At 32.9% G+C, this 12,243-nt stretch overlaps 1 protein-coding gene across 1 annotated transcript; it reads left to right on the forward strand.

The window, feature by feature from the left end:
- The first annotated feature begins 494 nt into the window (after positions 1–494).
- LOC21410344 (homeobox protein knotted-1-like 6) lies at positions 495–11,520 on the forward strand. Its single transcript, XM_024168135.1, has 6 exons — positions 495–737; positions 880–1,313; positions 1,455–1,580; positions 1,836–1,974; positions 10,791–11,029; positions 11,135–11,520. Exons 2-6 carry the CDS (start codon positions 996–998, stop codon positions 11,291–11,293), a joined length of 981 nt encoding a protein of 326 aa, XP_024023903.1. The 5' UTR covers positions 495–737; positions 880–995; the 3' UTR covers positions 11,294–11,520.
- Positions 11,521–12,243: the final 723 nt, after the last annotated feature.

The raw sequence follows: 12,243 nt of genomic DNA on the forward strand, positions 1-12,243 counted from the left end.
ATTTTCTGAAAGTTTTTTACTGTAGCAAAAAAAGTTACATGTGATATTTTCTGTGAGCTTTTTACTGTATAAACCTAAAACTGAAAATTCAAATCGGTGAAATGAACGGGGCTTAAACTAAACACCCATAAAGATTATAGTAAATCATATACAGTATTCAGTAAGCAAAATTTACTTTTATAAAATCAATCAGCATATTTTACCGGTAGATAATAAACACCCCGATTGCTGATCAAATAAACCCCCCGGTTCCAATGGAAGTGGAGAAGTAACAAAAGAATTATCAAAATTAAATGAAGGGGCTAATATTTCAGAAATTAACATATTTAATAGTGCATAGAAGGGAAGGTCAATATTGGCATTTAATAAGGCTGCTCTGCCAGTTTTGAGGTCAATATGACTTAGCTCGCAGACATGTGGGGTTTTCTATTCCTTTTAGAATTCAGTAGTGCTGTAATTAACCCCTAAAAAGAGGAAAAAAAACAAAAGAAAAAGAACACACGGGAGACTCATAAGCAAGAATTTTTCTTCATTTCTTTATTTTTTATTAGAAAAATTATTCTAATTAAAAAAAGAAAGAAAGAAAAGAAAAAAAAAAACAATAAGCTCAGCTTGACAGCCTCGGTCTCAAGCATCTCCCTTCCATAAAATCAGCACACTCTCCAAGAAGAAGAAGACTTCCACTTCCAGTTACCCTCTGCTACTCCAATTCCCCGAAAATCCCAAGTCTCTCAGTCGTAAAAATTTCAACTTCCAAATTACAAAAATAATAAAAACACGATCTTTTTTTTTTCCCCCTTTTTTTCTTTTTTTGTTTGCTCCTTTTTAATTTTTGTTTCTGTTTCTGTTTCCCTAATATAATCACTTACATAATTTAAGGACCTTTCTCATTACTGTTAAGAAGCAGTAAATCATCAACAACTTGGCTGGTCTTTTCCTCTCGTCCGTCTTCTAGAAGAAAGATAAGAAGAAGAAGAGGATAAGCTTTTGCGAAAATGGACGAAATGTATGGCCTCCAACCGACGACGGCGACGGCGACGGCGACGGAGTACTCCGACAAGGCGCTGATGTCGCCGGAGAATCTGATCCTTCCGTCGGAGTACCAGGCGCTGCTCTCCTCGTCGGCGTTCCGCGATCGCCTTCCGTTTTTCGGATCCGACGAGTTCCTCTCCGCCGCCTCCGCCATCTCCGAAGCCGCTTCCATAACTCCCGATTTCCAACGCGAAGAAGACGTCTCCAGACTCATCAAGGCCAAAATCGCCTCTCACCCTACCTATCCTCGCCTCCTCCAAGCCTACATCGATTGCCAAAAGGTCTAGAAACTTCTTAATTTGGAAATTTGATTTTCGGTTAACGAAAAAAAGATGATCGTAATTTGTTTGTTAATTGCTTGTTGATACATGATCATTGTGTGTGTATACATACATATATATATATATATATGTATATGATAGGTTGGTGCGCCTCCGGAGATAGCGAGTTTTTTGGACGAAATCCGCAGAAAAAACGAGCTTTATAAGCGCGAGTCTTCTATAATCTCCACGTGCTTAGGAGCCGATCCCGAGCTTGACGAGTTTATGGTCCCCCCGCCTAACTTATAAACTTCTCTTTCTACAAAAATAATTTTCTTTTAATTTGCCGCTTTACACAAACCCAAAAAAAATAAAAATAAAGAAAAGAAAAGAAAAATTGGACTTCATGACTTCAGTCTCTTGACTACTACTAGTAACTCTTCAATTTCTTTGTTTGAAATAATAATAAAAAAAGTTTATGATACATAATTTTGTGTTTTTTTTTTTTTTTTTAAATAAATTTGGATTTGTTTGTCAAAATAGGAAACCTACTGTGACATGTTGGTGAAGTATAAATCGGATCTCGCGAGGCCTTTTGATGAAGCGACCACTTTCCTGAAGAAGATCGAAACCCAACTGAGCAATCTCTGCACCAGTGCCACCAATACCAGAGGCCTTTCCGGTCAGTTCTCTCTCCTCCTTTCTTCCTAATCTTTCTCTCTTTAAGAATATTGATGGTTTATTATGTTCTCTTTGTTAGTTTCCTTTCCATCGCTGTGCTCGCTTACAGACAAAAGAACAAACAATTCATATATATATTTATATTATATCTATATATATAAGCTTAACTTTTGTTTTTGTGATCTTCTCTCCGCTATTTCTAGTGTTCGTTTGGCGCACGTTAGCGTGATTAATTTTTTGTTCGTGATATATTCATGAAAACAATACCCAGGACCTGATTGTCATGAGCAGCACGAGGCGGTCATTAATTAATAGTCAGCTCCAATAATACTTCTCCTACTTCTAATTCCTGGTCTTCGTCGTTTCTCGTATAACTAGAACCTATCTTTTTCCTGTTTAAGCGAACGACCCGCATCAATAATATTCTCAGAATTACACAATTTTCAGGTATTTCGATTTTATATTATGTGACAAAAAGAAACGGCGAAAAACCCTAGAAATGAAACACCACTCTCCCACTTAGGTATATTCATTTTTTTTTTTTTTTTTTTGTGATTGTTTCTTTCTTTTCTTTGGAGTTATGTGCATTTATATTGTAATAGTTTTGAATTTCTTTTATTTGTGTATACGCGTATGGTCATCATCATCATTATTACAAGTTTATTAATGTGTAGTTTCTTTCTTTAGGCTTTCAGCAAAAAGAAAACGTATAGTTTTTCTTTATGTGTTTGTGTGGGATCGATAATCTATATATTTGTCATTGCATGTCTTGCTCTTCCTTCATTGCCCATACAAGAAAGCTTTAAAGTGTACTTAAGTGCACTGATGTACCTTGGTAACAGTGTCGAGAAGAGAAAATTATACTTTCTTTTGATCTGCATTTGTTTGTTTGGCACTTGGGTTTTAAGTATTCTATGAGTTTGCAAAACCCACATCTTGTTTCTTCTGTTTGTTTGCCTTTGCCTCTTATCCCCTTTATCTTTATCATTCATTATTGTCTTTCAATCTGAAATGCGCCAAGCTTTTTCCGCATTGGAGATTCTGATTTTGACGTTTCAGAGATCTGTGGTGACATCTCAAATAGTAATCCGAGTGTTGTTACACAGTGACGGTTAATTTTTATTTTTTTTTCCCTTTTCCCTAAGAATCCTAGTCACAGCAGCTTTCAATGTAGGTGGTACTTCGGCACTCCTCAAATGCTTTTTTTTTTTTTTTTTCCCTTGATCACTTTCCTATAATGGTGAAAAATAAAATATTACTACTATTATTATTATTATTATTATTTTCTCGTTTCTCTTTACTTGTGTTTCTTGATTTTCCTTCTTGTGGTGATCTTTTTTCATTTCAGAGTAATCAAATGTTTTATGTACTTTGGATCAAATTTGAAATTTCTCTATGAATAATTTCATTAGTGCATGTCTTGTTATATTAGATAACATTATTAAAAAGTGTCCAAATTGTAGTCATTCCGGTGGTATATGTTCTTTCTTAGTTATCTCCATAATAGAAAGAAAAATGTTGTTTTTTTTTTTTCCAAAAATAGAGAAACATTTGATTGGTGCTGCTGATTTCAATTCAAAAGTTTACTTCTCTATGAATAGCCGAGTGAAATAATTATATAATTAAACAATATGTCAGTTATCATCGTGGTGTATTGTAATTAATCGGTTTTATTTATGCTTTTACAACATTTAACTAGTTTAAAGAACTATGTATCGTACTTCAGTTGGTAAATTATTAATTTTAGAGACTTGAAAATTTGAAAATGTTGCCTTCTAGATGAACTCTCCATAAGAAAGTGAGTCTAATGTGAAAGCAAAATTTTCAAATAATCCACAAACTTATATTTTAGAGACAATAGAATATAGGCTCGTATTTTTTATATAATCCACCCAGGAGTCTGCTGAGTATTAATAATCCTTTATGGTAATGGCATGCAATGATGTCTGGTCAGTTTCTTTATGTTGTCTCAAGTTCCAATGGAGCATATGGGTGTAAGATAAGATATGGTGGGAGCTATAGGTCATTAAAAATTGGCCTTGGAAATTGCTTACTGGTTGTTTGTATAGCTAAGCTAATGATACAGCTAATACTAATTTCAAAGTTGTCTTTGGTATCAATATCATGGGTTGTATATGAAATATATTTTATACTATATAGTCCATGTTAAATGCATTTCACTTTTGGATTTAGCTTGAATATCATCACTAGCTAGAGAATTACGATTGGCATGCGAATCTTACTAATCACGTGAGGGTTTTGTCAAAGTGGCTTTCTTAAAGTAATCATGTTGGCGCCTGATCATGATGTTTTCTGGCCTTTTGTTTCTTCAATATCCAGTTCTTTTGATTTTTTTTTTCTTGTGCGAATTAAGTCTTATCGTCCTTCTTTAATGCTTTATGTAGCTTTTCTATCCACTTCCTTGTAGATCGACTTGTTACAAATCGCATATATTAACGCCAAGTACAATTGCTTTTGTTGTTTCTTTGCTTTTATTATATCAAAGATTCATACATTTTTTAGGCATCTCCAACAGAGAAAAGCTGATTATGTTTCCATTTGATAAATGTGGAGGTAATTAAATTAAAAACTGCAGCTTTAGAAGTTCCAAGTGGCGATGATTAGTGAAAAAAATAGTAGTTAGCAGAAGGATTATGGATCACAGTAATCTGGCTGTTTACGGTTGGCAACTATTATTTTTTTATGTGGGGAAGTACAACATACCTTTTCAAAGATATGTGGTTTTACACCTTTTTTTTAACTGGACTAAATATTGTGTTTGTTTTCTTGGATGTCTAACTTGGATTTTGCTTAATCTTCTTTAGTAAAACTAAGATTCGAATATTAAAATAAAGTTTAAGAGAAGGAAAAGAAAAGAAAAAGGAGAAACATTCTTATACATGCGACCATTACAGATGTCCACTGGGACACTAAATTGGCATATATTCACGTGCTTGGTTGGTGTACAAGGGTGTCTAGCTATTTGCCGATCTCAATCTGCTTGTTTGTTAAACTTTTTGCGTCTCTTTAATAAGGACTGTTAGCGTTTGCATATTCCCTAATTGCTGCGTTCGTAATCCTTCTTTTAGTTAAATTAATATGCCATTCTCTGGTTGTTGCTTGTACTTTGTTTATTCTTTTGCTTTCCTCTCCACTTACTTGCATATCATCATCAATATTTAAGAAATTGGTCTTCTCATAGGAAAAGTTATTGTTATATTCCTGTTTAATCTTTGCATGATATGAATATTGATTCTTCCGTTTCTTTGAATGTTTGCCAAATCTACACACACGCACATTACATATTTAGCTCCTATCATGTAAGGCAACTTCACAATCTATTTATGTATAAAATGTATTAAATCGATTGTCTTTATTGTATTGTATATTATACTCATACTCATATCTAGCTAGTATATTTATTGGTAACTCAATGGTGATTAATGTGAATCCTAGGAAACGGTTTTGGTGGCTTGAGCTTGTCCATCGTTATTTCACAAAAGAAGCCATAGTTGAAGTCGTGTCCCATCTTTCCACTCTAAAAAAAAAAAAAAAAACCAACTTTTGGACAAGCAAGTTTTGTCGTTTTGAACTGCACTCAAGGATCAATATTCATATATAGGCATATAGCATGCACGTGCATTTACCGTATATTATGTGTACGCATATTTTTTTTTTTTAATGAGGTTAGAATGAGACTACATCTGTCTGTTCTTGTGATTTAATACATGATGCAATAACATTGTTTTGGTGCTTGCAATCCTTTGTTATGACCTTTTTTTTAAGGTAGTGGGTTATAAATGATCACTGATGATACATATAGTTAGACACAATGTTTGATATATAGGGTGGAAAGTTGAAAGCATATATATTGTATAGAGGAAAGAGAGAGAAGTTGATGGAGGAGTGAAAACTTGTTATTAATTTTCTAGGAAGAATTGGAGAGGGAAAATGGTTTTGAATACTATTTTACATTATTCATATATAGATATGTATATATATATATATATATATATATATTACGCGGTAATCTAGTTTAATCATCTGAATATAGTCTCTTATTGAGAGAAGTTAGAACACAAAATTCTAGAGCTTTAAATGAACCCTAGCTAGGAGTGTTGAACTTGCGCTGATTTGGTACTTTCTCTCTATGCTGTGTTTGATAACATGTTCCATAGGATTTTACTATACATACTGTACGTAATAGTGGTAAACTATGTAAAAGTACCATTAGTCTCGTCTTCCTTCTCAGTAAATTTCTGACTTCTGATACATGCATCCCCATTACTTTACCAGCTAGTTTTTGGTTAGGTTTCTACAAGAGGATTGAAAATTTGAAGTTATGACTGTCGTCTTGGATGACCTTCCAGTATAAAGTTCCTCCTGCATATGGTTCGTGATCGTTAACGTACCAATTAGGGTAGGGCTATGCATAAAGAAGAGGGTTTTATTTATTTATTTATTTATTTATTGGACTGAAAAGAACTAAAGAAGAAGGTCTATTATTGAAAATGGAAAAAAGATCCAGCGAAGCGGGAGAGTACTCATAGGGGCATCATGGGCAAGTTGGGAGGGGGGGGGGGGAGATAATAATAAATAAAATGATGTAATGTTATAAATGTAGAGTCTAGAAGTGAAGTAATTTTCAACTTTATAGAAAAGCCCCGTGTTGAGCGGGTGGTCTCAAGTGTGTGTGTGTTCACCTCACCTTCCCACCAGCCTTCACATGGACTCCCGCAGTTTTCGCTGCGGAACCAGCTTTTCATCAGTGTGAGTGTAAGTGTGTCTCTCTCTCTCTCTGTATCTAACAAGTAGCAATTACTTGCATGAGTGAGGCTCCGTTTTTTTCGCTCATATTCAAATTGAGAATTTGAAAATTCGAGTTGAATTTATACAAGAGAAAATAGAAACTATTATAATAAAATTTTAAGTTGTGATTTGAATTAGTAAAATAGAGGGTATGTTTAGTTGGTTGATTTGAATTTTTAATTTGATTTGAGATTGAATTTTATGTGTTTTTTTTTACCGTAATAAAATAGTTAGATGCGATTATTTTTTAAAATTTTTTATTGTAATAAAATTTGAATTAGTAACATGAACGGGATAGAGTTCTTAAGGTCTCGTTTACTTCATTGATTCGAGTTTAGAATTTGAGTTTTATTACAGTAAAAAACTCTCAGAAATAATCACATTTAATTTTTTTATTACAGTAAAAAATTTTCACATAAAATCACATCTTAATTCAAATTAAAAACTCAAATCAGTAAACTAAACGGTCCTATTCTCTCTCATCTCCCCCGGCTCTTCTCACTAACTCACTCGCTCAGCTCACTCCCTAATCCAGTTCAACCCCCCAAACACACTCTAGAAACCACTGGTCTAGTTAGTGCTTGTCATTTCCATGCACACAACAACAACACATTATCAGTTCCTGTCGTGGGTCTTCCTGCTTCATGATTGCGTGCACGTGTCTGTCACCTAGCTTGGAGTTTGCCCTTTCCTTGGACCCATTTCTTGTACTCTTCCTCTGTATTAAGACCTAAACACAAAGATGAAAAAAAAAAACCCCCACAAAAATGAAAGGTTTTATTATTAATTATAGGGGAGGGATTCATATTATTAGTGTAAGTTTTTAACTATTAAATTTTATTAAAATCACATCATCAAAATAAATAAATATGCATAATAGAATGGGACAGTTGAAAAACAAATAAAAGTGCAATTACGCACACAAAAAAAGAACTTTTAGGCATTGTTTGTTGATTTGAGTTTTTAATTTGAGATAAAATGTGATTTTATGTGAGTTTTTAATTGTAATAAAAAAGTTAAATGTGATTTTTTGTGAGAGTTTTTAACTGTAATAAAATTAAAATTAAAAATTTGAATCGGTAAAATAAAGGAGATTTTAGTTACTCTTTGATTTAATTACTAATCATAATTTCTTTTGTTTCTATATGCTTGTTTTAAATTAAATGGGAGCTTTTTTTTAATAATATTATCGGAATTGCTTTGCCATCTACATAGATGTACGTCTGCCAACCCCTGCTTAAGCAGCATTGTTTTGTTTTGCTTCGTGCGTTATCTCTTTTTCTTGGATTCCGTGCTGGAATGTCACATAACACCCAAAACTGTAAGAATATTCCAAAGTAGATAAACGCCTAAATACTAGATAAACGGGGTTAGAGGAGAGGCATATATATATATATATATATACACATATTAATATATTTATATATATACACACATGTAAAAGCACAGACGATGGTCTTGTTAATTTCACCATTTGAATTTTTAATTTTAAGTTTTTAAAATTAAAAGTTTGTAGAAAATATCACATTTAGGTATCATTTATTTCACTGATTTGAATTTTGAGTTTTAAGTTTTTACAGTTAAAAGTTTTTAAAAAATGTCACATTTAATTTTTTTATTACAGTTAAAAGTTTTTAGAAAATGTCATATCTTAATTTGAATTGAAAACTTAAGTCCGGAAAGTATGAATAAAGTCTTAGGAGACGTTTAGTTTATGGATTAGAATCATAAGATTATAATTATTTTTGATTTAAATGTATTTTCTGTGAGAAAAAATATTATAATATTTATGATTTAAATCAGAGTATAAATCTTTTTATCAAACGTTAGTTTAATTTTTTTTGTTATAATTAAAAAAATTTTAAAAATATTATATTTTAACTCAAATTAAAAATTTAAATAAGCGATATATCGGGGATGGAGAGAGAGAGAGATGGGTTGAAGTATTTGTTGAGGGCTCACTTGCTGTACTGTGGGGGACGTGCCCTTAGGTTCACCCACGATCTCTTTATCTCAATCTCTCCAACTTATCTCTCTCTCTCTCTCAGTATCGCTTTCTGTACTGAGTTATGATTTGATTTGATGGCCGTACCGTCTTGTCTTCTCTGACTAAAGAGCGTCTCTTTCACTCTTACTCCCACTCTTACTCTGACTTGACAAACGACGCGACCAGACACTGAGAGAGAGAGAGATCAAGCCAGCACTCCCCCAAAGCCCCCCACCCCAACCCCTTATCTCTCTCTCTCTCTCTCTAGTTTTTAGGCTTTGATATTGAAAGTTCAGCCAACATCTTTTGGCGTCAAAATCATCGTCGGCTAAAGATCAGCATGGCTGGGGGGTCCCTCTTTTTACCGGGAGTCTCTCTCTGAACCTGGCTTTTATTGTTGTGGGGGGGGCCGACCTTGCATGCTTTTTGTGTTTGCTGCTCCCATGGCAGATTCATTGCTTTGCTTGCTAAATATTTTCATCGTCAGTACCATGTACCGCAAAATTATATATCAATTAACTGTGCATAATGTATGTTTCTTTTTTACAAATCCTTTGAAACATCTCTTGAACTAATATGGCTTGGGTCGTTTCGTCGATTGAGTTTTATCATTCGAGTTAGAAACGTGACTTTACGAGAGTCAACACATGACTTTTTGCTATAAAAAAAATACTGTAATAAGAAATAGAGTTATAATTCGAATCAGTAAAATGAACGGGATTATAAAATTCACGAATTATTAATTTTGTGTCAACTTTTTCCAGTCTCTAGAAATGCAAAGTTGACACAAAATAAATAGTTCGGGAGACAAAATTAGCTTAAAATATATAATTCATGAGGCATTTATGCAAATCATAAATACTATCACGTATCGTTTTTGTTGATTTTGTTAGTACTATAGACATGGGTGTTTTGAATGATTTTGTATAGTTAAGGGGTAAAATGACTTACAAACTTCAGAAGCATGTTGAACTAGCTTGTATTTCAAGATATTTATCGAATCAATCCTTACATATATATACATATATATATATATATATATATATATATATGGACACGTATATGCAAACATTCAATATATGTTTTGCTTTTCTCCTTTTTTCTTTTGCTGGGGAAAGGGGGGGTAGTACGTATATTTGGTTGTTGAATTTTCTTTACAGCTACGTGTGAGGAATCTCTTCTTTTTTATTTGTTTATAATACTATTATCTATTTATTTATTTTTTTCTATTATTTCTAATGAGCGTTTGGAACTGGAATAGCATATCCATCTTTGGCTTGATTTGAATCAGTCTCAATTATCAATTAAAATGACTAATGGTTGGGTGCTTTAACATATCATAGCTTTTGATTTACCAAGAATATTCGTGGTACAGGAATAACAACGTTTGTTTGTAATCTCAACCTCAGCACCCTTTTGTATTATGATTAAAATATTCCTGATTCGTTTGGATAATTTTCTGAACCGGTGGATAAATTTCATTTGTTATTCATGCGCAGAATGACTTGTGGATAGCTGCCTATGATATGATAAATAATCAAATTACTAGTATATATAAAGGCACAATAGTTCCCATGTTTGATAATTTGTCGCCAACACCAATTAAAGTATGAAGCATATCTAAGTAGTTTAGTTTAAATTGATTCCATAGGGCCAATCAAGGCGTGTCATTACTGCTAACTGGCTAACAATAAGATCTAGAGCCATGTTTCTTGTAATTAATTAATTCTTTATTGACATTTGTAAAGAGAGAGAACAATTTCACTTTTTAAATATATTGTTCAATGTGTGCTTCCAGGCTTTTGGCAAATTCTAAGGAAAGCTAGATATTGCTAAAATTTAACTCACTGTTAATTTTCAATGTGTATAATTAGTTGATTTTATGGTACGTCTCAAATTTCATGGCTTGGATTTACATGTTCCCGGCCATCTTTATAATGTTTGGTATTGTGTTGGTCAGAAATCTATTATGTGTTTATTTTGAGTCGAAATTTTGTGCGTGACATTGATCTGATGGGCAGACGACGGTGCTGTATCGTCGGAGGAGGAGTTTAGTGGTGGAGAGGTAGAGGGACAAGAGCCGCAACTGAGAGTCGAAGATCGAGACCTCAAAGATAGACTTTTACGTAGGTTTGGCGGCCATATAAGTACCTTAAAGCTTGAGTTCTCTAAGAAGAAAAAGAAAGGAAAGCTACCTAGAGAAGCAAGGCAAACCCTTCTTGATTGGTGGAATGTTCACTATAAATGGCCCTATCCAACGGTAAACTAACTAGTGATACATAATTTTATGTATTGTGAGAACATGGACTAAGAAAGCTTGAGATTATTGAATGAAATAATAATTTTTGTATTTTTAACATTCCAGGAAGCAGATAAGAATGCACTGGCTGAAACAACGGGATTAGATCAGAAGCAAATTAACAATTGGTTTATAAACCAAAGAAAGCGCCATTGGAAGCCGTCGGAGAACATGCAATTCTCGGTGATGGATAATCTTTCAGGACAATTTTACAGGGATGACTGAGGTGAATATGCAATGTACATTCTCCAAATCATGTTGCTCCTGTTGACGACGATAAAAACTATTTATTAAGATATATATGCTTATAATATATATATATATATATATGCTAGCTTCATGATGTATATGCTGAAATGCGCACTTTACTGACATTGAATTGCTTCTTTCCCGGAAAGAAAAAGGAGGGAGGCAAATAATTGTAATTTTCTCTTGTGTATATTCCGGAATTTGGCCAATTAATATTGATGATGAAATGCTTACATATTTCTTAGTCGTTGTGTCATATACTTGCATGCGTTGGAAATTTTGGGATCATTTCTTACTTTTTTAAAGTGGTTGTAATGCTTGTAATGAAAAGCAATCTATACATCTAGGTCAAGATTTTTCGTTTGTATTTGTACACAGATAGAATGAAGAGCTCCTTCTTTCTTTCTTTTTTTTTTTTTTTTTTTTTTTTTTTTTTTTTGGGGGGGAGGAATTACAAGCTTCTTTAGTCTTTAGTCTTTACTTACCTGTCGAGGTTTTTCCAATGATCATTTCATATGGGCTATGTCACACGGAAAGATGGGCACTTTACACCTATAGCAACATTTAGATAGTAGAGTTTAAGTACAGCAAAATTTTTGAAATATTATAACTAAAGTAAAATTTAATATTATTGAAATAATAACTATGTAATTTTTACTATATTTATAGAATTTTAAAAAGTTTATTAAATTTCAATCTAAATATGAAATTTTGTCATGTAGTGTAACCAAATATGAAATTTTGTCATGTAGTGTAATTTTTCTAGAAAGATTATATATAGAGAAAATTGTTAAACTTATTGGTTTATGAGTTTAGATTTTATATTAGTACGCTAATTTTCATTAGAGAGAATTAAATGTTTTACCTCATAATAATCAAACCTCTTAATTCTACCCTTTTAAAAAACTCTACCCCTTTCATTTATA

This window comes from Morus notabilis, unplaced genomic scaffold, assembly GCF_000414095.1.
Source record: "Morus notabilis unplaced genomic scaffold, ASM41409v2 Scaffold99, whole genome shotgun sequence".
Lineage (NCBI taxonomy): Eukaryota > Viridiplantae > Streptophyta > Magnoliopsida > Rosales > Moraceae > Morus > Morus notabilis.

Excerpts from the sequence above, each read along its gene's own strand:
- LOC21410344 (XM_024168135.1), top strand. The coding sequence starts at position 996 with ATGGACGAAATGTATGGCCTCCAACCGACGACGGCGACGGCGACGGCG. Across the intron at positions 1,314-1,454 it reads CCTACATCGATTGCCAAAAG|GTTGGTGCGCCTCCGGAGAT; the intron begins GTCTAGAAACTT and ends TGTATATGATAG. Across the intron at positions 1,975-10,790 it reads CAATACCAGAGGCCTTTCCG|ACGACGGTGCTGTATCGTCG; the intron begins GTCAGTTCTCTC and ends TCTGATGGGCAG.